The sequence below is a fragment of the Mus caroli genome, unplaced genomic scaffold (genome assembly GCF_978045245.1).
Source record: "Mus caroli unplaced genomic scaffold, Mus_caroli_1 scaffold_17, whole genome shotgun sequence".
NCBI lineage: Eukaryota > Metazoa > Chordata > Mammalia > Rodentia > Muridae > Mus > Mus caroli.
The window spans coordinates 1,129,397-1,152,862 of NW_028227272.1; the positions used below are offsets into that span (position 1 = coordinate 1,129,397).

Here is a 23,466-nt window from a genome sequence, read left to right on the forward strand (position 1 = left end):
GTCAGCTTAGGTGAGATACTGCACTAGGGCTGGGTTAACAGAATAACTAAATTGCAGATTCAAGATGCCGGGAGAGGGCGCTTTGCAGTCCCTCGCCTCAGACTCTAGTGATGTTCGGCTAGTGAACCAGAGAGTCGGCCCTTAACAGCCTCTTCCTGTTAGCAAGCTTTAGGTCCCAGAGCTGGCCTTCCCCGGGTCCATCTGCCAGCTAATATTTAACCCGGCAGCACTGCGACATTATCCACACAGGGGAAATGGGAGTGGGGGGGCATTATCCCCGCCTTACTCCTGGTGAACCGACCTTCCTAAATCCCTTTCATGTATTAAAAGATCATAAGAACCTAATATGTGTCTTCGTTCAAACCGAAGCACCCATCATGACTACATAATCAGTTAAGAGCACTGACTACGTATCCATTTGATCACCACATCAGGAGCACCAATTATGTGCCTACCTTCACACCAGACCAGGAGCGTGTGCCAAGAGCAGTGCCTGGGGATGGGGATGCCCCATGATCAAGACTCATGTCTTGATGTGGCTCTGGCGCAGACCGAGGCATCAAATGCCGAATAATAACAGATTTCTCCAACCCGGAGTCAGCACTTCACCTACTGGTGATGCTGACTTTGAAGTGCCTTTTCGTTTCCTGAGTTCAAGTCCAACTTCGGATCAGGAGGGCTGTCTTTTTGAACTGAGATTTGTCACCAGACAGGTAAAAAGATATTAGGCGTGGACTCAAGACTCGCCCAAAGAAAACACTAAAGAACGCCAAGTCGGTGCTTCCCAGGAAAAGGTGGGAAACAGCTTGGCTGCGGTGTGCAAGCGTTACTGACTTAATCCACTTTTCAGTGACCAACTCATTGAACTTACTGACGCCAAGTGCGATGACCCCGGCGGCGCTCAGATTAGGGGACCCAGGTTGTCCAGGTGGCTGTCACCAAGATAACGAGATCCTGGATTGGTTGTGGCCAGGCCTTATGCTTATTTCACCAGGAGGGCAACTGAGGTTGAAGACAAGGCAAAGCTGGAAGAGAGAAGCGTGGCCTCGAACCTGTCGGAATTGAAAGGCCTTTGCCTGCGCGGTCCTGGATCTGGACTGGGCGGGGAAATCAGGGCCTTCGGAGAGGCATTTCTATCACCTCCGCAGCAGCCAAGGGCCGCGGGGGCCCTGGCCAAGGTGACCCCGCAGGGGAAGGCGAGGGTCCCCGCCCCTCGCCCGCTGCCGCCGCCTCCATCTTCCCGGTCCTTGGGGCTTTTCCTCCTGGCCGGTGCGCCCGCCCCTCTCCCAGGCTTCCCCAGGGGCGGGATATCTTACCCTGCCCCCCGCCCCCCAGGCCTTGTCCTAGCGCTGCCCTCGGGCTGGGGGGCGGGACCGCGGCAGGCGGGGGTGGGGTGGGGGAGTCGAGGAGGACGCGCGACTCTGCCGCGGCGGGGCTCCCTCCTTCGCTCCCCCTTCCCTCCGGTGCCCGCTCCTGCGGCCGTCCGCTCTCCTCCCCTCCCGGGGCCCAGCCTCCCCCCACCCCCACCCTCCACCCCCCGCGCACGCTCCGTCTGGCAGCTGGCGCTCCGGGCCTGGGGCCGCAGTAGTGAGAGGGGTTTGTAGGGAGGGCGGGAGCGAGCGAGCGAGCCGCGAGGGAGGGAGGGAGGGAGGGAGGGAGGGAGGCCGCCCCCCGCGCCCCTCCTCTTCGCCCTCCTCCAAGGCCGCCAGTCCCTCCTCCCACCCCCTCCCTCCTCTTCTCTCCTCCCTCCCTTGCAAAGACATCCCCGCACAGCCCGGCCGCCGCGGCCACCTTCCCTGCCCCAAGCTGCAGATGTGGCGGAGCGGCCGGGTGCCGCGCGGCGCCAGGGGAGCCCGTGCCCCGTGAGCCTCGCGCCCCGGCCCCCGCCCGCCCCGGCCCTCCCCCTCGCCCGCTCCCCGCTGCCCCAGGACCGCCGGAACCCGCAGCCGGAGCCAGTCAGCCCGGCAGCCGAGGTAGGAAGCCCCCGGGCGTCGCGCCGGGAGGACGCGGGCTGGGCCAGGGACTTGCCTGGTGCGCGGGGCCGCGGAACCCGAGGGTCGCCTCCCCCTCCCGCGTCCGCGCCTTGCTCCGGGCCATTGTGAGCCCTCGCTGAGGCCCCTGCGCTCGCTGGTTTTGCGCTCTCCCTTTCTCACCGGCTCCCTGACTGGGTCCTTCGATCTCACCGTCTTTTTTATCTTTCCTTCCCTCCTTCTGTTTGGGGGCCGAGCTGAACTGTGGCCGGGCCCGGGGCGGGCGCAAACTTCACTGGGGAAGTTGGGCGTCTTCAGTAGGGGTGCTCTGCGAGGTGAGAGGGGGCCACCCGACTCCTGGGTATGAAGTTGTATGGGGCATCTGGCAGCCACCTTTGCTCACCGGTGAGCTTGGGTTATTTGGAAGGTACCCTCCCTTTCTGGGTAAAGTCCTGCTCTCACTACCCTTAACAAGCCTTGGGGGAGGCAGGGAGGAGGCCGTCCCTTGGTTCAGCACCAGGAGTTGGAATACTGTGTAGCGTTTGGTCCACTCCTGAAGGGTGGATGGAAGCAGGTGAGGGACCTGGCAGGATGGAGAGGGTGAGTGATTGCATCCTAAGGATGGGTCTGGAAAAGAGGTGACGAGGCAGGTGCATCCCCCTCCTACCAGGGTGATGCTTGCACCTCCCCGCAGGCCCCCTAGGATGGGGCTGGAATCCAGGCTGGCACCTGGACGCCTTGGCACACTGCCCTACCCAGTGGGGTACTCAGGCCACAGCAGGGCAGCATGCTGCCTGTCTGCCTACCCCGGAGGGCCCGCCCAGCCCAGCCAGAGGGTGGCGGGGAAGCACTGGTTGCAGGGAGTTGCCCAGCCCTGCCCTGGGGCCTGGGAAGCTGGAAGGGATGCTGGGAGGAGCCCTGGGCCCCCAGCCATCACAGCCCAAGATCTTGGCTCTAGAGGGAATGCTTGACACCAAGGGGGCAGTCAGGCTAGCCAGTGGCCCTACCAAGACATGAGCTCCCATGGGTCTGGCCAGGGCTAGGGCCTGCGTCTTGGGCTTTGGTGGCAGGCACCCTGCATGGCTGTCTCCCTGTTGTCCTGGCACCCAGGAAGAAAGGTGGAGTTGAGGCATGGCTAGGGAGACAACTGCTATCTTAGCTAGTTTTCTGAAGCCCCTAGGCTCAGGGAATGTAAAACTGTCCCCTTCAGTGTGCCCAGCTCCCCAGGCCCCGCTCTGGTGGCACAGTACCACAGCTGTCCCAGCCCCAGCCCACACATCCCTCTCTAGTGACCTCAGAGCCCTCTCTCTCTTTTCTTCCCTCTGGGCTCAGGCTGGGCCTCTCAGCTGGCCCTGGCTTGCACTGGGGGAGGGGTCTCCTAAGACACCCTTTGCTGAACTGCAGTCTACCTCATTTCAGGACCCAGTAATATGTCCCTGTCTGCCATCAGTCAAGCAGGAGGCAGTGCCAGGCTGTGGTTTTGTGGGGTGGGGAACCCTTGGAAGTAGCCCTGTGTCTTTAGCCTTTCCCCCCTCCCCCTTCTTTCCGGAGCTACCATTAGTGCTGACCCCCTGACCCCCTATGCCTGCCTGTCCTTCCCTGTCTGTGACCCCTGACCTTTGGTGTTAAATCCCTCCAGCTGGGTCTCTCCAGCCCCAGAGTGACCCTAGCCCAGGCCCCCTGGGGCAATCCAGCTCTTGGCTCTCTATGCGGGGACACCTGCCAGCCCTCCCTCCTAGATTGGGGGTGGGTGGGAAGCCAGACAATGAGTCACCCCACTTCCAGGCACTGCTGCTTTGGGGGTCACTGGCTGTTAAGGGACTTGCTGGATCCAGGACACAATCTGTGTGTAGGGCATATGGGGGAAAGCTCTTGGCCAAGAAATCCTTTTTTTGTGTCTTGGGTTCAAATCTTGGTACAACCATCAGCATTTGAGTGTTGCTTGACCTGACTCTTCCCCTGTCCAGGCCTCAGTTTCCTCATCTGTAAAACTTAGGGTCAGGCAAGGTGAGATAGCTGAGTCCTAAGATGAGGCTGGCCTGTGGGTGGGGGCAGGGAGAAAGGATATGTCCAACAAAAGCCAACTCTCAATTATCCGTGGGTGGAGCCAGCATGAATAACTGGATGCCACAGACATCCCAAAACCTCATTTTAAACAATAGTAGAAACCTCTTTCCGCAAAGCTTTTGTTTCTGAAAAACTCAGCTGCAAAAGGGAACTTGTAGTCATTTCTTCTTTAGCCCTCTTTGCTTAGTGTGAGTGTGAGTGAGGGGCTAGAGGGCAAATTGGACACAAGACAGACAAAAGTCTGCCAGGGCCACTTCTCAGGACCCGGAGGGAAGCTGGACCTCACCTCTGCATCTCAGGCTGTCCTCCAAGGCTGGCTCAGCCTTGGCCCTATGTAGTGGGAGGGTGCACTGGCCACCTAAATTGTTCCAGGGTCTGTGCTGGCTTTGGCGTGGAGGGAAGAATGTGGTTTTCCCATGCACATTTCCGTCTCCCCAGCTGGACTCTCCTGGAATCTGAATTTCCCACTTATGGGAGAGGGCGGTACCAGTGCTGGGCAGGGTTTGGGGCAATCCCAGAATGAGGGAGGAGAAGGGTAACAGCTGTGGCTGGGGGACCAGATGTTGAGGCTGGGGCCTGCAATTCTGCTCTTGGGGAGGCATTTGGGGTGCGCGCACGTGTGTGTGTGTGTGTGTGTGTGTGTGTGTGTGTGTGTGTGCACACGCGCGCGTGCATGTGCTGTGTTGCTCCTGGCTTGATCCCCCTTGGGCCTTGTACCCAGTTGGGAAATTTGGATTCCAGAGGAGAGACTCTCTCAGTCAGGGCTGAGTGAGCCTTTCCCAAGGCTATCCCTGAATCCCTTCACTGGTCACCAATGGTTGTCACTTGGAGGCCATCCTTACTGAGTGGGAGGGCCCTTTCTCTTTTCAAGGATGGTGGGGACCCTATGGCTGGTATGGATGTGTGCTAAGCAATGAGGTACCCTCTCTTATCGGACACAAGGGTCTCTGGGCGGAGACAGAGCATTTGGGTTCTCCAACCTCTGCCTAGAAGTCTCTTCCCTCAGGAGCTGTGGAGCATCCTCACACCAGCCTGAGTTAGAATCCAAGCAGCATATGGAAATTCACCTCTCAGGATAGCAGAGCCAGGTGATGGGCCAGTCATCCATCCCTGGTCCAGCCTGCTGCCAGGGGAGTGTGGACTGGGGCCCCAGCTAGGCCTGTGGGACAGTGTTTTTCTTAGGTGGCTGCAGTGGGCCCCACCCTGGAGAGTTCTAACACAACACACAAGCGTGGCCAGGTTGGGAACTGGGCATTTTCAACAAGCACCTCCACGGCTGTTCACAGGAACAGGATGGAGCCTGCTCTGCTAGTGGTAAGAGGCCATGTTTGCATGACTGTCTGCCTGCCCCCACCTCTATCTTCCACCCTCTCAGAGACAGCCCTCCTACTCACTCTGGCTAATAAAAATGGCACAAGTTCCCCAGTACGGTGTTGAGGGGTAGCGCTGATACCCTCCTAAAATTCCTCCCTGGGAAAACCCCAACCAACATGCCTTCCACTTGCCTGGCTAACTTGACAAAGGGTGTGTGTGTATCCTCACCTGAAATTGCCAAACTTGTGACTGAGACTCATTTATCCCAGTTTGATAGCGAGGAGACTGAGGCTCAGAATGGATAAGGGCCAGTGGGCATGTGGGCATGGGATGGGTATGCCAGCTAGTTTTCTAGTCTGGACATAGCTAGGGCCATGTGCCCTGAGCCCCTTGCTCAGTTTTCCTTTACAGCTGCCTCACCCTGCCTCTCTATGGGAGATGGGAGATGAGAGGTTAGACCTGGCCGTCCTCCCCATTTTTGCCCTGGGGCTTGGAGGCCATCCTCAGAAGGCCTCTAGAAACCTCACTTACATCTGGTTGGTCCCCTAGGAGTCCGGAGATTGAATCTGGGTGACCCTTCTGGCACTGCAGCTGGGACACCTTCCTCTAGGCATCTCCAGGCTGGGCAGACACAGCCCTTGACTGTGGCTGGTCATTCCACATCCCCCAGATTGGAGAGGGAGGTTCTAGTTAGCTGGTGGCTGGGCTGGGAGGGGCGTGAGGGTGGGAATGAGTCTGCTTCGGGAGCAGGGGCTTCCCATCTGCTCCAGATGCCCTCGGTGGGGGATGGGTAAATGGGCTGAGACTCCTCCAGTGCCAGGACTGGGGGTGAGTAAGGGGGACTCCTCGAGTTCTTTGTCTTGGGTGCCTGAGAGATTAGGTAGTATCCACCACAGGAAGGAGTCTGGGCCTCCAAGAGTGAAGTGTAGGTGCCCTAGCAGATGGCTAGGGGAGGGGCTCACATCTAGCCTTGGGTGTCTTCCTCCAGTGGGTAGAAACCCAGCAAAGGCCCTCAGCAGGAGGCTGCTGCGCCTCCTGTCTCAGCCTGGGCTGGGAGCCTGAGGGAAACAGCCCCTCCCGTTAGACAAGGGCTCTATGGGTTCACCATGCTCACTGTCCCCTTGAGGTCCCAGCAGTAAGGCTAGTGGGGGAAAGGGAGGCTCTGAGGTTTGGTGACTCTGAGGTTTGGTGGTCTCTGAATGAGGGGAGGGTAGAAGGGAGCTGGCATTTAGAAAACTCTCTGGTTCTGACCCACGAAATGCTACTTTAGCCTGGAACCTGACCAGTTCCACTCCTAATTCCCAACTCCACTGCCAGTATCTGTGGAAGACTCTGTCCTTTGCCTCCACTGCCCTCTGGATCTGACTGGCACATCCCAGCCTGCTCGAGCTAGTTCTCCCTTGAACCACACTTTTCAGAGCCTACTCGGCCAGGTTACAAAAGCTGTGCAGCCCCTCACTGAGAAAGGTATTGGACCTTTCCTCGTCCTCTTGTTCTGAAGTCCCTCCCTCCCTCCTGAGTGCCCCTAGCCATGTCACTGGGATACCTTACCCTGCTCAGTTCCACAGACCATGGGCCCTCAGGTCGTGGGTCAGGTCAGGTCTGGCAGGGCCCCATCTGGTGGGCATTTCCCTGTGATGATGCTTCTGGATTTGCTTTGTAGTCCAGAGTGTACCCACTAGGCAGAAAGGGATAACTGAGGAAAGAGGAGGGGTAGAGGCCAGGGATTATTCCATGTGCCCACTGGTGTGGCCTGGATCGGTGGGAATCCCAGGAGATGAATCTGAGGAGTGAGTCCTTCCCCACCGACCAGAAATGGGAATATTGTCCCGCCTCTCCGACCCTTGTTCAAGTCTGTACCTAGTCCCAGTGTGTAGGTTCCAAGTGTGTGTCCCAGACAGGAGGAAAAGAGTTCTGTGTCCTAGGTCCTGCTTCCAACATTGACCTTGGATGTCACTTTCCAGCCGTAGGGCACCTGCCACCTCACGTGGATTATAAACACAGTTGAATTCACTTATTCACTCACTCAACAAACATCCATCAGAGACCAAGTGTTTGGGAGAAGAGAAGGTCAGACACAACAGAGCCATGTGAGGAAACAGGTTTGGGTATTGTAGGGGTCCCTGCTCCCATCCCACTCCAGGGCAGCTCCATCCTGCTATAGGGGGAAACTAAAGCCAAAGACTTGCCTCATGCCAAGTCAAGACACATTGGTTTTCCAAACCCATAGCTCAGGGTCTTCACATCTCTGCTCAGTTCAGTTCAGTATGGAAAGAAGATTATTTTCTGGGTCAGCAGGAGCAGGGGAAAGGTCTGCTAGTGTGATCTTCCCTCTGTGTGTGTGTGTGTGTGTGTGTGTGTGTGTGTATGTAGAGGCCAGAAGTTAATCTTCAGTGTATTTCCTTGGAAGCTGATAATATTGTTTTTTGAGAGGTCTCTGATTAGCCTGGGACTCACCAGTTAGGCCGGCTGGAACCCCAGTGTTGCATTATAACAAGCATGTGTCATTAATGCTGGCTTTTTGGTTCTGAGGGTTGAGCTCAGGCCCTTACGCTTGCATAGCAAGCATTTTATCAACTGAGTCATCTCTCTAGCTTTGCGAATCCTTTCTCTTCCTCAGTGGGATTGGAGCTATCCTTTCTCTTCCTCAGTGGGATTGGAGCTGCCCAGGAGCCCCAGGCCTTGCCCACCTCAGGCCTTCCTTCTTGGTAGGAGGTCCTTATGCCCAGAGAAGGCTTGAGGCTGAAGGTCAGGCGGCAGGCAGCAGGACACAGGGCACAGCAAGGGCTAGGCACACTTAATGTGCTTGAGAGTTGGTGACATTGTGGTATTAGTGATGCGTTAACTTGGGTTTAGACCTAGGGCTGGTATGGCGGGCCCCATACCACTGCTGTTGGGCTTGGTGAGTGTCCTGCTGGATACTTGTTCAGGTGGCTTTTGAGGCCGGGGCTGAGAGGATATATCCCAGAAGACATGTCAGACAGAGGAGGGGCTTGGGGGAAGTGATAACTGCAGGAGAATATGGGTAGCTGTCTACTTGATAAGTAACCCTCAGGCTTTTGGGGAGGTAAGGATCCTACGAAAGGAGAGGCTAAGGAGAGGAGGCTCTGAGCCTGAGGGGCGGGTGATGCTCTTCTGTGTAGAGCACTCTATGGCTCCCCAGTGCCCCACAGCTTTAGGTCCAGTCTCTCTGAGAAGCCTCTCCCTTTGCTGCCTTGTCCTAGGCTGTTTGGGGGCCACACCTTGGGTCCTTGCTGCAACCTTAGGCTCAGGGAGACTACTTTGGAGAGAGGTGTTGAATCTCAACCAGTCTCCCTATTTACAAGCTGTGACCTTGACAGTGGACTGTAACTTAGAGATGGGGAGACCAGCACTTCATTCACAGGTGGCAGGGTAAGATGGGACATAGGAGGCCTGTAGGTTTGTCTCTGGCCAGGGAGGACTTGGTCCCCTTGTCCCCAGACTTTTTTTTTTTTTTTTTTGGTTTTCCGAGAGAGGGTTTTTCTGTGTAGCCCTGGCTGTCTTGGACCTCACTCTGTAGACCAGGCTGGCCCGGGACTCAGAAATCCGCCTGCCTCTGCCTCCCAAGTGCTGGGATCAAAGGCGTGCACCACCACCGCCCAGCTGTCCCCAGACTTCTTCGTCCCCTGGGCCACTTTGACTTTTCAGAGCAAATGTAGGCTTAAGGAAATGTGAGAAAGCCCAGAGTGGGAGAGGCTCAGAGAGAGGGCTATCTTCTTTTCTTGCTGTCCATTTTGAGACAGGATCTTACTGTGTCACCCACAGTGGCTTTGGGCTCACTCTATAGTCCAGAATTTGTAATCCCCCTGCCTCATCCTCCCAAGTACCTGGCAGTGTAGGCAGCTCCCAGGTTTGCTTTGTGTCCCCATGGCCTTATCAGATCTGCCCCTCCCAACCCTTAGCAGAGCTGTGTGCCCCTGACACTGCTTTCCGGCTGTAACTGAGCGACCTTCAGGCCCTGTTCCATCTGATTTATCCTGGACCCCAGCCGGTGCTGGAATGCATAAATGAAGTGGGAGGGAAGGGCCAAAGTCCAGAGCCTGCCTTCACCCCCTGCTGTTGGGTTGGCAGGTGTGGTTGTTCACAGTGGATGGCGGGTGTCTGTCCGGAGGAGGTGAGAGGGGGGTCACATGTGTGGAGCCTCCTGATGTGTTCATGAAATGGCTGGGCTTGGCTTGGGAAGTGAAGTTTTCTTGCTTTTGTGGATTGGTCGCCCATACTTATCTGGTCTCCTGAGTAGCAGCAGCACCATCCATTGACGCCAAGGGCAGGCCTCTGCTGCTGTGCACAAGGGTAAAACACACTCTGCTTGTCCACCGACACTGAAAGACTGGCCAGTGCCTGCGCTGGCCTCAGAGCACTGCACCCCTCCCAACCCCCCCAACAGCCACGCAGCAGCTTAGTGGGTTGGTTGGTTGTCTTAGTGGGTTGGTTAGTTGTCTTAGTGGGTTGGTTAGTTGTCTTAGTGGGTTGGTTGGTTGTCTTTTGGTGTTTGTGTAGCCTTGGCTGTCCTGGAACTTTGTAGACCAGGCTGGCCTGGAATTCACAGACATCAGCCTGCCTGCCTCTGCCTGCCAAGTGCTGGGATTAAAGGTGTGTGCCACCACCTCCTGGCTGGCTTTTTGTTTCTTGTGACAGAATCTCACTATGTTGCCCATGCTGACCATGAACTTCTGATCCCCCTGCCTCCACTTCCTGAGTGTTGGGGTTACAGGCCTTTGCCACCATGCCTGGTTTGTGCAGGGACAGAAATTGGAGCCTTGTGTTTGCTAGGCAAGCATGTTACCAGAAGAGCCCCTTACTCAGAACGGTTCTGCCTGTGCTCGATCTTGCTGGGTCTGTGCCTCTAACTGCCCACCCCTCCCAGGGATTGCAGTGGCCGGCCTTGCCCAGCCCTGCGTCCTTCCCTTCTCACCCAGCAGGCTGTGTGGGGGCTGCTTGGCCTGCTTGCCTCTGGCTGAGGCCCAGGTGCAGGCCCCATACCCTCCCCCCCAAAGCTGGGCAGACAGGAAAATACCAGACATAGTTGTGCAAAGGTGGCTGCAGGCGGGCAGGCAGCAGGAGGTGGGGGCCTGAGAAGGGGGCCCAGAACATTTGGAGGCCTCTGGACCAGACAGACCTTGCAGCTGGAGGGCCACATGTTTGCACGAGTGCTTGTGGGTGTCAGGGTTCTCAGGGCTCTGTTAACCCAACCTCCTGGTCTGGGACAAGGACAGGCCTATGGTGGGGCTGGTGAGGGGTGCAGAAGGAGTAAACCTCCTGGTCTTTAAGTTTCAGCTCTGGAAGACCTTGGTAGAGTCTCTGTGTAGGTCACCCCAGCCTAGGGCAGAAATGAGGACCCTCAGGGCTACGAGTTACTGGCATCTCCCATGTGGCTGCCTCTAGGCCAAGGCTTGTCCTCTAGGATGTCCTGAGTATCTAGGCTCATACTGTGGTGCTTGAGTTACCAGTGAAGAAACTGTCCTGTGGAGGCTTAGACAGTGACTGGGACCTGTCAGGAGCCACGTAGCCAGGGGAGGTTACAGCCAGGTAGTTTGCTGGCTTTGTTCAATGAACTTGCAGTGGTCAGGTTCTCTGCAGGCTGTGTCCTCAGGGGTGGCTCAGCCAGTTCCCAGTCCCCAGTCCCCAGTGCTCTTTAGCAGAGAAGAGTTCATAGCTGGACTGGTTGTCTAGGGACATTTGAGTTTCTAGTGAGGTGGTGTGAATAGGCCAGGTGCCCCCCCTTGGGACTGGGAGGGAGCTACACATAGTCATGGCTTTCCAGGGAAAGCGGACTCCAGTCCCTTCCAGGACAGTGGCCTTGGCCCCTTTCCTAGGCCTAGGAGGCTTCTGGCTTCTACACCCTCCTTCCAGGGCCTCTTTGTGCTGTCAGGCTCTGCAGGGGGCTCCCCCCCAGAGGGTACCCTCCCAACTCTGTGGTCACTGAACAGGACAGCAGAGGCTCTGGAAGCGGTACAGGCCAGCCACAGTTCTGGTTTGCAGTGAGAGTTTAATGTTTGTACGCAGGGAGGAACAGGGAGAACCAGACCTCAGGACTGTTCTTATAGGCTAGGGACCGCAGCAGGGGTGACAGGATGATTTTACTTTACAGTGCTTACTGTGTGTCTAGCTCTGTTCTATATGTTTTTTTGTTTTTTTTAAAGATTTATTTATTTATTATATGTAAGTACACTGTAGCTGTCTTCAGACACTCCAGAAGAGGGCACCAGATCTTGTTACGGATGGTTGTGAGCCACCATGTGGTTGCTGGGATTTGAACTCTGGACCTTCAGAAGAGCAGTCGGGTGCTCTTACCCACTGAGCCATCTCACCAGCCCTGTTCTATATGTTGAACATTACATCCCAACTTAGGGAAGGGGAGAAGGGGGTCAGGGAACGACAGGAAGTAGCAGAGTGGGGTTAAGGCTCCATGTGGTCCGACCCGTTAGAACCCTGCCTGCCCTGCCGCCTGGTTGGGAAGGGCCCTGAGAGGTCCTTCCTTGCCGTTGCCCTCCAGTCTCCCTCACTGGGCGGCCAAGGAGGGTGGGGCTTTTGGCCAGAGTAGGGAGCACAGGCGGTTTCCAGGAATGTGGGGTTATGGGCCGGCTGCTTTGGCCAAGTGTTGCTGCCCTCAGCTCTCCCAGCCTTCTGGTGGCCCCCAGTCCCCTCGTCCCCTCCAGTGCCTACCATTGCCTGCCCTGCCGCCTTTCTTGGGTTCTGTACCTCCTTATCCCTCCATAAACCCTCTGAGTGGGGAGGCAGTAACCAACCTAAGACAAGTCCAGGGACACAAGTGGGGCTGATAACAAACCCTGTGACCCAGGACAGGTCACTCTCCCGAACCTCAGTTTCTGCATCTATAAAGTGGGATGAAGTGTCACCTGCTATGACAGGTGCTGGTATGATGGACTATCAGCCTCTGGCTGGTGCAGTCACTGACATGGTGGTCTTGCCAAAGGAGACCAGGGACTCAGTTTTAATGTGTGTGTGTGTGTGTGTGTGTGTAACTGTGAAGCTAGCCTTGAATTACTAATCTAATTGCCTCCATCTCCCAAGTGAGCATGACTGACTGTGTGGAGAGGTGCATCTTGGGCCACTGTCCCCAAGTTCTAGGCTGGTTTTGCTATAGTTAACTAAATGTGCAGTTTCAAGACTACCACTGGTGAAATGGGAATGTTCATCATATTAGTGATACATACGGCTGTGGGTTGTGGGGACAGTCCGCCTTTGCTGAGGTCCTTGTTGAAGGTAGACCTCCCTCTGGAAGGGAGGAATACCCCAGCAGGAATTTGTCCCCTTCTCTTAGCTTGGTGTCTTTGAAGCTTAGTTTCCCCAAGAGGGAGGGATGGCGGTCCATATTGGTCTATAGGGGGACTGGTGACCTGCAGGAGCTGCAGCTGGGGACCGTCTGCACGCAGGGTCTGCTGGGCGCACAATAGCAGTCATTGTCTTGGCATGGCTGGCTGGAGGCGCCCAGCCCACCCTCAGGGTGACCCCCGCCCGGGTTGTGGGAGGGTTGTCTCCACCCCTGCCACCCCGGTGGTCTCTGCGCGCTTCCTCCCTCACTGCTGCTTCCTCCAGCTCCCTCTGCTCTAATTAGTTCCTTTTGCAGCTGGAAGAGCCTCCAGGGCTGGCCCAGCACCGTTGGGGTTGCTGCTGCGGGTTCCCTTCACAGCCCTTGCAGGTGGGTGTGTCACGGGACACACCTAGCCTACCAGGAGTGAGTGCTACAAACCATGGCCTTTGGTCCCTGATCACAGCCCTGCAGCCCAGGGTGAGAGTCACTCAGCCATCTGACTAGTAGGAAAACAGGCACCGGTGGTTTCTCCGGCAAGTTTTTCAGGCGGGTGCACTCCCTATCCCTTGGTATTGTACCCACGAGAGAGGGTGGTATCCCGTCCCTTTGGACCAGTAAGTTCCGGAGACCCACTGGTTCCAGATATCCTGAACTGTAAGGGCAAGCTGTTGCTGGACCTTAGCTAAGGAGGTGATGGCTTCATTTTTCCTAGGATCATGGCCTGCCATTGTCCTTGTTCCAGGCATTTAAGTCTAGCTGGAGAGCTGAGCTGCAGAGGCAGTTAGAAGAATGGGGGACCTGCCTTTCTCCTGCTCCTTTCACCTAGCTCTAGGACAAAACCAAGCTGAAGTCAGATAGGCTGCTGCTGGCTGGGAGTAGGAGTGAAGAGGTCTTTGAGGTTGGCCATGGTCAAAGCATGAGTGGGGTCATAGGCCATCTGTTCCCTGGGGGTGGAGGATCTAGCAGGACTCTGCGGCATCTCCTTCCTCCTTTCTCAGGAGGAGTGCAGAGCCTGGGCTGGATCCTGGCTTCCAAGAATGATCCCTACCTCCCTGGACAGAACCAAGGGACAGGAAGTGAAGGAGTGTCCCTGGAGACTGGATCTGCTGATGGTGGGGGTGGGGCAGTCATTGGCGTCCCCTTTCCTGCTCTGGGTGCTGGCCTCCTCACCCAGGGAGATGGACCCTAGGTGAACGCTGTGCTGTTCCCTGGAGGTCCTCAGAACCAGATGGCAGATCAGAGGCTCCTCCTAGGCTCCCTCTGGTGGGAGGACATGAGACAGGAGCAGGTGCCAAAGGCTACTGCTTGGTTGGCACTGTGACTGAGAGCCAGTGCTTGACTCTCTAGCTCAGGCGCCCTGCCAGGGGTCTTTTCTCCATGGTGGGTGGTGGGGACAGAGAAACCTGTGGCTTTGGGCCAGACGAGGGACCAGGCCACCAGCCCTTCCTGGCTCCTGAATTCTTAATCAGCATAAATATTTACTTCCTTCCTCCCCTTCCAGGCTCCCAGCATAGAGGAGCTTCAGGGAGGTTGGACTGAGCCTGGGTCTAAAAATAAACAGGTAGAGACAGACAGACAGACAGATTTAACGGGCTACAGGTCAGGCAGAGGGCAGCCTTTGCTTAGACAGGAATGGATGAGCAGGTCTAACTAAGGCCATCACTGTCACCCACTCACCTACATGGGTCTGGGACTCCCAAGAGTCCCAGGTGCTCTGGTCACCAGGGTGTCAGTGAGCATCTCTGGTCCAAGCATGGTCTGAGCAGTAACAAGTGCATCTGACAGCCTCAGTGGGGACAAGTTACAGACCTGAATCTCACAATAAACAGGCTTCCTGTGCTCTGATGCTGCAGCCCTGTGTGCCCAGATTCCATGTAACCACATGTAGTGGGAGCTGGAGATACATCCTTACAAGCAGGATTGCAGGCCAAGGAAGGGAGCACGCTGTGTACTGGGGAATGCCACTGAAGCTTGGAGTTTGAGGGCATAAGAGGGACGCAAGGGAGGACCAGGTAGGAGAAGCTGCCCTAGAGCCTTGGCCTGGAGAACAGATGGGAGGAACACAGTGAGTGACTGTCCTCTCTGCCATCTCTGCCCCATGTAAGGGCACAAGGTCTTACAAGCCCCCGAGGACACACTCAGCTGCTCCAGGTATTTTCCAGGTTTTTCCTTCCATGCTCACTCTGTATTAAATACATAGTAGAGTCTCTTAGTGTGGGTGTTCAGTAAAAAGATTTTTGCAATGTGACAGTCTACACAAACAAAGGCCAGAGAAACAAGTGGGAGGTCTCTCGAGGGCGGAAGGTGAGGTGTTTGGTGTGGAAGGGCTGGCCTTGTGCTGTGAAGACCCCTCAGTTGCACGAGAGGAGAGCCGCAGTATGAAATTTTAAGAATGTTACCACTAGCTTTTTCTACCTACTGTCTGTCCTTTGCTGGTCCTGCAGAACAGGTCTGGCCACAGTCCTCAGCTGCCCCCTGGTGGCAGCCAAAGCTCACTGGCCCTGGTTTTTGTCACAGCCCCTTCTTACCTGAGAGGTTCAGTCTGAAGAGCCTTGCCTGGGACCACCCCTCAGGCTGCTTTCCTTGGTGGTGATAGTCCCCTGCCCTGAACGGGCATTTCTGGCACGTTTAGTAAGTGCTTAACTGGTCACCAAGGACTACCACCTGCATTTTGGAGGATGTTTGCTGCTCCTGGCCTCCTTTTAGGTCTCCAGATTCAGACTGGCAGGCCTCCTAAGCGTAACTTCCCATTCTATCAGAAGCAACGGTTGGGGCTTAGCCAGCTAGTTTCTGGGAGATGTAGCTTCAAGTCTGGCCATTCTGCCAGACTGTGAGTTCTGCGTGATTGGGGGCAATCTCTAACACTCCCATGATTAAATAGAGACTATAAACTTGGCTTATCCCAAAAGGCTCATAGGGAGTGGCAGTGGAATGTAATTTGATTCTCCAGGATACCAGTAAGCCAGGCCATTTAGGCTGTCCTCTCTACTCCTCTGCTCCCAGAAGTTTCAGTGGGTATAGCTGAAAGAGAAACCTAAGGCTACAATGTAACTGCATGACCTCTCCTGCAGGTTCCTGCCTCAAGACCAGTTGGGTACATCTTTGACACTCCCTCCCACCATGCACTCCTTGGACGAGCCCCTCGACCTAAAGCTGAGCATCACCAAGCTCCGAGCGGCAAGAGAGAAGAGAGAAAGGACACTGGGTGTGGTCCGGCATCATGCTTTGCATCGGGAGCTGGGCCTGGTGGATGATAGCCCCACCCCTGGCTCCCCAGGCTCTCCACCACCAGGTACTTCCCCGGTCAGCTGGGCCTCAGGTGGGACTGCTCCATGTGTGTCCAACAGGAAGGAGCTTACAGGTTCCAGCTGAGAGCGCCACCGGCATGCGTGTCCATTCATCCTTTAAGTGGATGAGATCTGCTTAATTTCACACGGCATGCAGGCATGCATGCAGAACTAGCTCCAACCGAACAAAGCCTATGGAAGGATCTGGAAAGACGTGGGAGGGGAGCGGGCAAAGCTAAAGTCCCGAGACTGTAGCTGTGGGCTCTGAGGTTATTCTATGCATGGGTGGTGGTTGAGGATAGCCATGCAGATGTGTCTTAGAGCTGCTTTGTGCCCACACCTGGGGGGTGTGCCACACCTCATCTCTTTAACCTTCCGAGAACCAGTTTACCATGTGCTTGAGGTGGAAGTCAGTCAGCTCATGTAGTATGAATATCTTAATAAATCTCAGTGCAGGATCCTTCCCACCTTACACCGTTTACATTCCCCAACAAAAGCCACGCACACAGCCTCAAGCAGCACAATAGCAGGGCCTAACCTCCATGCTGCTGGAATCACCTCCCACCCAGAACTCCGAGTTCCTGCTTAGTAGTTTCTGTGTCCATCTTGGCTGCTCTTGACCCAACTGAGCAGCCCTCTGCACCACGTTCTCTTGGCTCCTTTACATGGCGGCCCCGCTTTTCCCTCCTGCAGTCTTCTTCCATGGCCTCTCACTCTCCTCTCCTCTCCTGCACACTTCCTAAGGCATGGCAGCCTTAGGCAGCCTTCTCTCTCCTCCTCATGAAACCTAACCCCCACCCCTCTCTCCTCCCCAACTATTGACTGCTGGCATCTTTATTTACCATTCAGAATTAACTGGGGGCAGGGTCCTAGAAGCTATGTGCAGACAGTTTTGAAGAACCCAAATTAGCATTTGAATACAAGCAGCTACAAACTTATCCCAATTTTCCCATTTTATAGAAGGGAACATGGAGGCAGAATATTATAGGGAGTAGGGTAGTCTTGTGTTTCAGTTCCAGTTCTGCTGTTTATCCCATGTGGGAGGTAGGTCTCATCTGTAAGATGGGTATTTATAATTTTCTTCTTTGTTGTTGAGATAATCTTGTGTAGTGTAGGCTGCCTCAGCCTCTTGGGTGCTGTGATTACAGGTATAAACACCACAGTATAAAGTCAGTTTCCTGTTTGTGGCAGCCAGCTCTCTTGGTGAAGGTCAGACAAGATGATGTCATCTCTGTGACTGTGCTAGCTGTTCCTTGGATGTCTGGGGTCCCAGAGGAGTTGGAGTTGGAGGTGGTGACAGGGATCCAGAGGTGGTGGGACTTGGTCCACCAAGATGCTGGCTGGCTTCTCTGAAATATGATCTCCTTCAGGTTTCCTGCTGAACCCCAAATTCCCTGAGAAGGTGGACGGACGCTTTTCTGCAGCCCCCTTGGTGGACCTCAGCTTGTCACCACCCTCTGGACTGGACTCTCCCAATGGCAGCAGCTCCCTGTCTCCTGAACGCCAGGGCAATGGGGACTTGCCCCCACTGCCTACTGCTGTGGTAAGAAAGGGAAGGTTTGCTGGGCGTGGTGGCGCACGCCTTTAATCTCAGCACTTGGGAGGCAGAAGCAGGTGGATTTCTGAGTTCGAGGCCAGCCTGGTCTACAGAGTGAGTTCCAGGACAGGCAGGGCTACACAGAGAAACCCAAAAAAGAAAGGGAAGGTTCTAGAGAGGGCTCCTTGACAAGTGTCCCCAAATTAGGTGGTTTAAAACAAGAGAAAGGAATTCTCTCAATTCTACAAACTAACAAGTAAAGATGGTGAGAGAGCTGCGCTCCCTAGAAGATTCCAAGGGAAATTCACTCCTTGCTGTTGTAGATTTTGTAATCCTTAGCATTTGTTCCCAGGCTGGTAACTGCATCCCATGTCTCTGCCTACATCTTTCAGCTGGCCCTTCCCCCTGTGTGTGTATGTCTGTGTCCAGGCCTCGCTCCTCTTTGTCATAAAGACAGGAGAGGATCAACTTACCCCGTCACCTAGGACAAACTGTTTCCAAACAAGCTCACATGTGGACACCATGAATCAGTACTTCTGTTCGTCTTTTGAGCTGATTTTTTTGTTGTTGTTGTTTTGTTTTGTCTTTTTGGGTTTTTTGTTTTTGTTTTTGAGGCAGGGTCTCTTTACCTAGCCCTGGAACTTTCTGTAGACTTGGCTGGCCTTAAGATCTACCTGCCTTTGCCTTTCAAGTGCTAGGATTTAAAGGCATGTGACATGTTGATAGAATTTAACACTGTCTACAGGAGAGCAAAAATGGGGGGTGTCTGGGTCTGCCGATGGGGGCACTAACCCGCTCCTGTCTTTACTCCTTAGGATTTCCAGCCACTTCGCTATTTGGATGGTGTCCCCAGTTCCTTCCAGTTCTTCTTGCCCCTGGGTTCTGGTGGGGCTCTGCACCTACCTGCTTCCTCCTTCCTTCCTCCCCCCAAGGACAAGTGCCTCTCACCAGAGCTGCCCCTGGCCAAGCAGCTGGTGTGTCGATGGGCCAAGGTGAGTGGGGGCTGGGAAAGTGGTGGGGCCTGGGCCAGCACCCTACTTGGGCTCAGAACCCTGCCTGGCCCCACAGTGTAACCAGCTCTTTGAGCTCCTCCAAGACCTGGTTGACCATGTCAACGACCATCATGTCAAGCCTGAACAGGATGCTCGATACTGCTGTCATTGGGAGGGCTGCGCCCGCCATGGCCGTGGCTTCAATGCCAGGTGAGGAAGCAGGGTGAGGGGAGAAGGGAGGGGCTGGGTTCCCACTGAGCTGAGTGTGCCCCCTGGGCTCTTCCTGGAGCAGGTACAAGATGCTCATTCACATCCGGACACACACCAACGAGAAGCCGCACCGATGCCCCACCTGTAACAAGAGCTTCTCCCGCCTGGAGAACCTGAAGATCCACAACCGCTCCCACACAGGTGAGCCTCTTGTGGAGGGGCAGGGGACTGCAGGGAGGGCCCGGAAAGAGGAACAAATCCATTGTTCACACCCTGTTCCCCTTGTTTGAGATAGGGTTTCTTGTAGCCCTGACTGGCTTCTAACTCTGTAGCCAATGATGACCATGGACTGACAATCTTCCTGCCTTCGTCTCCAAGTGTTGGGATTACAGGCATGGCTTTCACATCACCTTGATGTCACTTGCTGGGGACCACACCTTACAAGGAACCACCTTCCGGTAGACGGACTGGGCCTGCTCCTCCTCACTGTCCCCTGAGCCCTGCAGAACCATACACACCATCTTAAGTTACTCAAGCACTACATTAAAAGGAGAAAAGCCGGGCACAGTAGCATACACCTTTAATCTCAGTATTTGGGAGTCAGAGGCAGGAGGACCTCTGTGAGTTCAAGGCCTGCCTGGTGTATATATATAGCAAGTTTCAGGCCAGCCAGGGATACACAGAGAAACCCTGTCTTAAAAAACCCAAACCAAACCAAAAAACAAAACAAAACAAAAAAAACCCCACAAAATTTAAAAAAGCAGTACGAGATAGGTGAAATTAATTATAACTATATTCTATGAAACCCGATATATAAATATGCATGTGTATATATGTATGAGTGTGTGTGTGTACACATTTAAATAATGCCAGCAAACCAAGGAATGGAGATGAATGTCTGTACTCCCAAATGATTGGGAACTTGAAGCAGGAAGATCAACACAATGACACCCTATCTTAAAAACAGAAAAAGAATGCCGAGTGTGGTGGTGCATGCCTTTAATCCCAGTACTCTACTCGGGAGGCAGAAGCAGGTGGATTTCTGAGTTCGAAGCCAGCCTGGTCTACAAAGTGAGTGAGTTCCAGGACAGCCAGGGCTATACAGAGAAACCCTGTCTACAAAACAAAACAAAACAAAAAACCAAAACAGAAAAAGAAACAATGACCAAAACAAGAGATCTAGCATGTGTTAACCTCACAGCATCTCCTTGTGGACCCAGCTCCATTTCAAAGGCTGAGTAGCTCCAGGTGGTTCCTGTGCTGGCCAGCATAGTGACTCTGTGATCTAAGCCATGCATGGTGCACTGTAATCCCAGCACTCAGGAGGCAGGCAGATGTCTGAGTTTGAGACTAGTCTGATCTACAGATCTGGTTCTAGGATAGCCAGGGCTACACAGAGAAACCATATCTCCAGAAAGAAAACTGTGAGCCATTCTGAGTAAGCCCACACAAGAAAGCCAAGCAGCCGGTGGACCTTACCTGTATGGGTACACTCTTCAAGGTCAGGTTCTGCCTAACAGTGTTCACAGGCTTTACAGCAAAGGACCTGAAGGGTGCACAGCCAGGAGGCCCCCCGCATAGCTGCAGCTTCCTCAGGTTGTTTTCTGCCTGTTGCCCTTAGTTGGGTCAGTCTGCTTCAGGAGCTCTGGTCCTGGGAGAGGCAAGGGAATAGTGAAAGATCTGGCAGTTGCCAGCACTCAGTGCAACCCATCCTTATAGGTGAGAAGCCCTACGTCTGCCCCTATGAGGGCTGCAACAAGCGTTACTCCAACTCCAGTGACCGCTTCAAGCACACCCGTACCCACTACGTAGACAAGCCCTACTACTGCAAGATGCCCGGCTGTCACAAGCGTTACACGGACCCCAGTTCACTGCGCAAACACATCAAGGCCCATGGCCACTTTGTGTCACATGAGCAGCAGGAGCTCCTGCAGCTGCGCCCACCCCCTAAACCACCACTGCCCACCCCTGACGGTGGCTCCTATGTCAGCGGGGCTCAGATCATCATCCCGAACCCTGCTGCCCTTTTTGGAGGCCCCAGTCTGCCTGGCCTGCCCTTACCTCTACCTCCTGGCCCCCTTGACCTCAGTGCTCTGGCCTGTGGCAATGGTGGAGGTGGGGGTGGGGGTATTGGCCCTGGGCTGCCAGGCTCTGTTCTGCCCCTCAATCTGGCCAAGAACCCGCTGTTGCCCTCACCCTTTGGGGCTGGTGGACTAGGCCTGCCTGTGGTCTCTCTCCTGGGTGGCTCTGCCGGTAGCAAGGCCGAGGGGGAGAAGGGTCGTGGGTCAGTGCCTGCCAGGGTCCTGGGCCTGGAAGACCACAAGACCCCCCTGGAAAGGACGGAGCGCAGCCGCTCCCGGCCAAGCCCTGATGGACTCCCTTTGCTCCCAGGCACTGTATTGGACCTGTCCACAGGCAACTCAGCAGCCAGCAGTCCAGAGGTGTTAACTCCTGGCTGGGTGGTCATTCCACCAGGGTCTGTGCTGCTCAAACCAGCTGTGGTAAACTGAAACTGGGCAACCCATCTACCAGCTGTGACAGCCCAGCCACCTACCGTGGGCTCATCCCCCGACGAACAGAAACTCTTCTGCGAAATAGCAATAATATCCTACTGCCCCAGGGCCAAGCTGCAGCCCCAGACAAGCTGGGTGGCAAGGTGGCAAGGATGGTGCTAGAAGGTCTGTGCTGGCCTCCTGGCTCCAAAGTGAGGACTTGGCTTGGACCTGCTGTCCAAGAAGAGCCATTCTCTTGGGTGCTAAGGCCTCAATCACTTCCACTTCCCTAGTCCATAGTCTGGGTGAGGCCTTTGCCTGTCCTCCCAGGACGCTCAGTCCTGCCTCTTGCTCTGGTGTGTTCCTCTCTATGGCCAGCCTGGCTGGGCAGGGTTCCAGTCCTCCCTGCCTTACCTGCTTGTCAACTAGGAGCCCCCAGTGATCATAGATAGGCCCACACTTGGGAATTCCTTAGACCCCTTTCCCTCTGGTCCACCTCTAGAGGGAGAGCAAGACAGACACTGCTGCCTTCTCCTGCCTGCTGCTATGACAAGGTGCTTCTCTGCTTGCTTAGCAGAGAAGCCTGCTCTGCCAGCACTTCTCTTTCCTGCCAGAATTAGCACTGCCAGAGGGTTGGCAATACTTTCCAAAGAGGAGGGGTAGCTGACCACTCAACCTTCTCCTTGGGGATGTGCAGGCAGGTACAAGGGTCACTGTGCTGACCTGGCCTGGGCAGTGTTACTCTGCAGAAGCTTGTAAGGCACTAGTCTACACCACGTGGGCTCTCAGGCTTGGGATACAGCTACAGGTTCGGGGGCTACCAAGTAATGGGATGCATGGAAGAAGACTCATTGGAAAGCGCTTTCTAGAAAGCACTGACTGAAGCCCCTGCGTGTTAAGGGAGGCTAGGCAGCCAAGCACAGCATTAGCTTGGGAAAAAGCTAGCTAGAGAAAGGCCTGGACATCTGGCAGAGTTCTTTCCAGACTCTAGTTGAACCCGTTTCTTGGTGCTGCCTCTCTTGCCCATGAGCTCTGCCCAAGCCAGCAACCCCAGGGCTTGTGCAACAAGCCAAGGACATTGGAGGACTGTGTGCTCCATAGCTCCAAAAGGCTAGCTGCCCCAGCTTGGGCCTCTTGCTGTCCCCTGTACTATGCTGCAGTGGCTAAGCCCCTCATGTCCCCATCTGTAGAACAAGAGAGCTGCTGAGGTGGTAGTGGGTCCTTGGCTCTGGTTCCTCTGAGCAGTTCTGCCTGGTCTTTTTCTCAGACTGCCTTTCTGTTTCAGAAGGGTCACCCTTCCCTGACCTACCTGACTGCTGGCCTTAGAACCCCAGCCCTGATGGGGCTCTGCTGTGCCGGCTCTCCTTGATGGGGCTGTGAGCAAGTTAAGGAGCTGGTCTCCTACCTTTGGGTCTGCCTAGGATCCAAGCAACTCCTGGCTCTATTAAGGCCCTAGGCCTTAAGTCCCTGGCTGGGGGATTGGGTTTAAGACTCAAGCCAAGGAGAAGAACAGAGCACTGGACATTAGCTCAGCATGTGACTCAAGTGATAGACCAGGCTCAGAAGGGCTGGTTACTTCCTGTCAGTTTGTTGCACATTCCAGGATTCAGTATTTTAACAGGTTCTAAGTGCCTTTCTCTTGTAGCGAATGGTTTTCCTCCTTCTGGCTCCATGGCTGTTAGCATAGAGTTTAAAAAAAGAGAGATAAGCTAATGACTATAACAATATATTCCTCCATGGGAGAGGAAGTTTATACAGAAACAATAAAGTGAGTTGCAAAGATGCACGTGCCAGGGCTTGGGATACCTGCTTTTGTTCATGCCTGGTTGTTGACCTCCCAACTAGAGCTCCCGAAAGCCGTCTGGAGCTTTCACCTCAGTCTGCCACAGGCCACCTTCATTGTGAAAGTGATCCGAAGGCCTCCTATGTGGGACTAGAAGGGTAGGTAGTAAGGGACAAGTGGATAGAGGTTATTCTGAAGGTCATATCACAAGGTTCAGGTCTTGGTCTGTCAATGCCTGTTTGTTGATCAACACCTTGGTCCAAAGCAAGAAGCTAACCAAAGCTGCTTCCTAGCTACACACAAACATTCTGAGCAATCTACTGAGCACTATCCAATCCTAGCTGGAAGTTTCGGGGCTAGTACTTCTTATCCTTAGGGAAGGCAGGGGCAGACCCTTAGGCTTCCTCAGGACCGTGGTAGGATACATAGGTGGGAACAAGTAGCTGTTCACCAACATTCCATCCCCAAGGCTGTAAAGTTGGCTACCTCCTAACTCCATCGCAGCCTAAAGTAGGCA

The 23,466-nt window shown here is 54.8% G+C and overlaps 1 protein-coding gene and 1 long non-coding RNA gene across 2 annotated transcripts; one reads left to right on the plus strand and one right to left on the minus strand.

Annotated features, from left to right (window-relative positions):
- Window positions 1-1,906: 1,906 nt before the first annotated feature.
- On the plus strand, window positions 1,907-23,407 carry Glis2 (GLIS family zinc finger 2). The gene is made up of 7 exons (XM_021184976.3): window positions 1,907-1,973; window positions 15,720-15,940; window positions 17,306-17,478; window positions 18,288-18,464; window positions 18,541-18,674; window positions 18,757-18,875; window positions 20,394-23,407. The coding sequence occupies exons 2-7, from the start codon at window positions 15,769-15,771 to the stop codon at window positions 21,182-21,184; spliced, it is 1,566 nt and encodes a 521-aa protein (XP_021040635.1). The 5' UTR covers window positions 1,907-1,973; window positions 15,720-15,768; the 3' UTR covers window positions 21,185-23,407.
- Window positions 16,961-20,429, minus strand: LOC147000570 (uncharacterized). The gene is made up of 2 exons (XR_015045714.1): window positions 20,154-20,429; window positions 16,961-17,473 (listed from the first exon to the last, which is right to left on the minus strand). It is a non-coding gene; the product is annotated as an uncharacterized LOC147000570 (long non-coding RNA).
- Window positions 23,408-23,466: the final 59 nt, after the last annotated feature.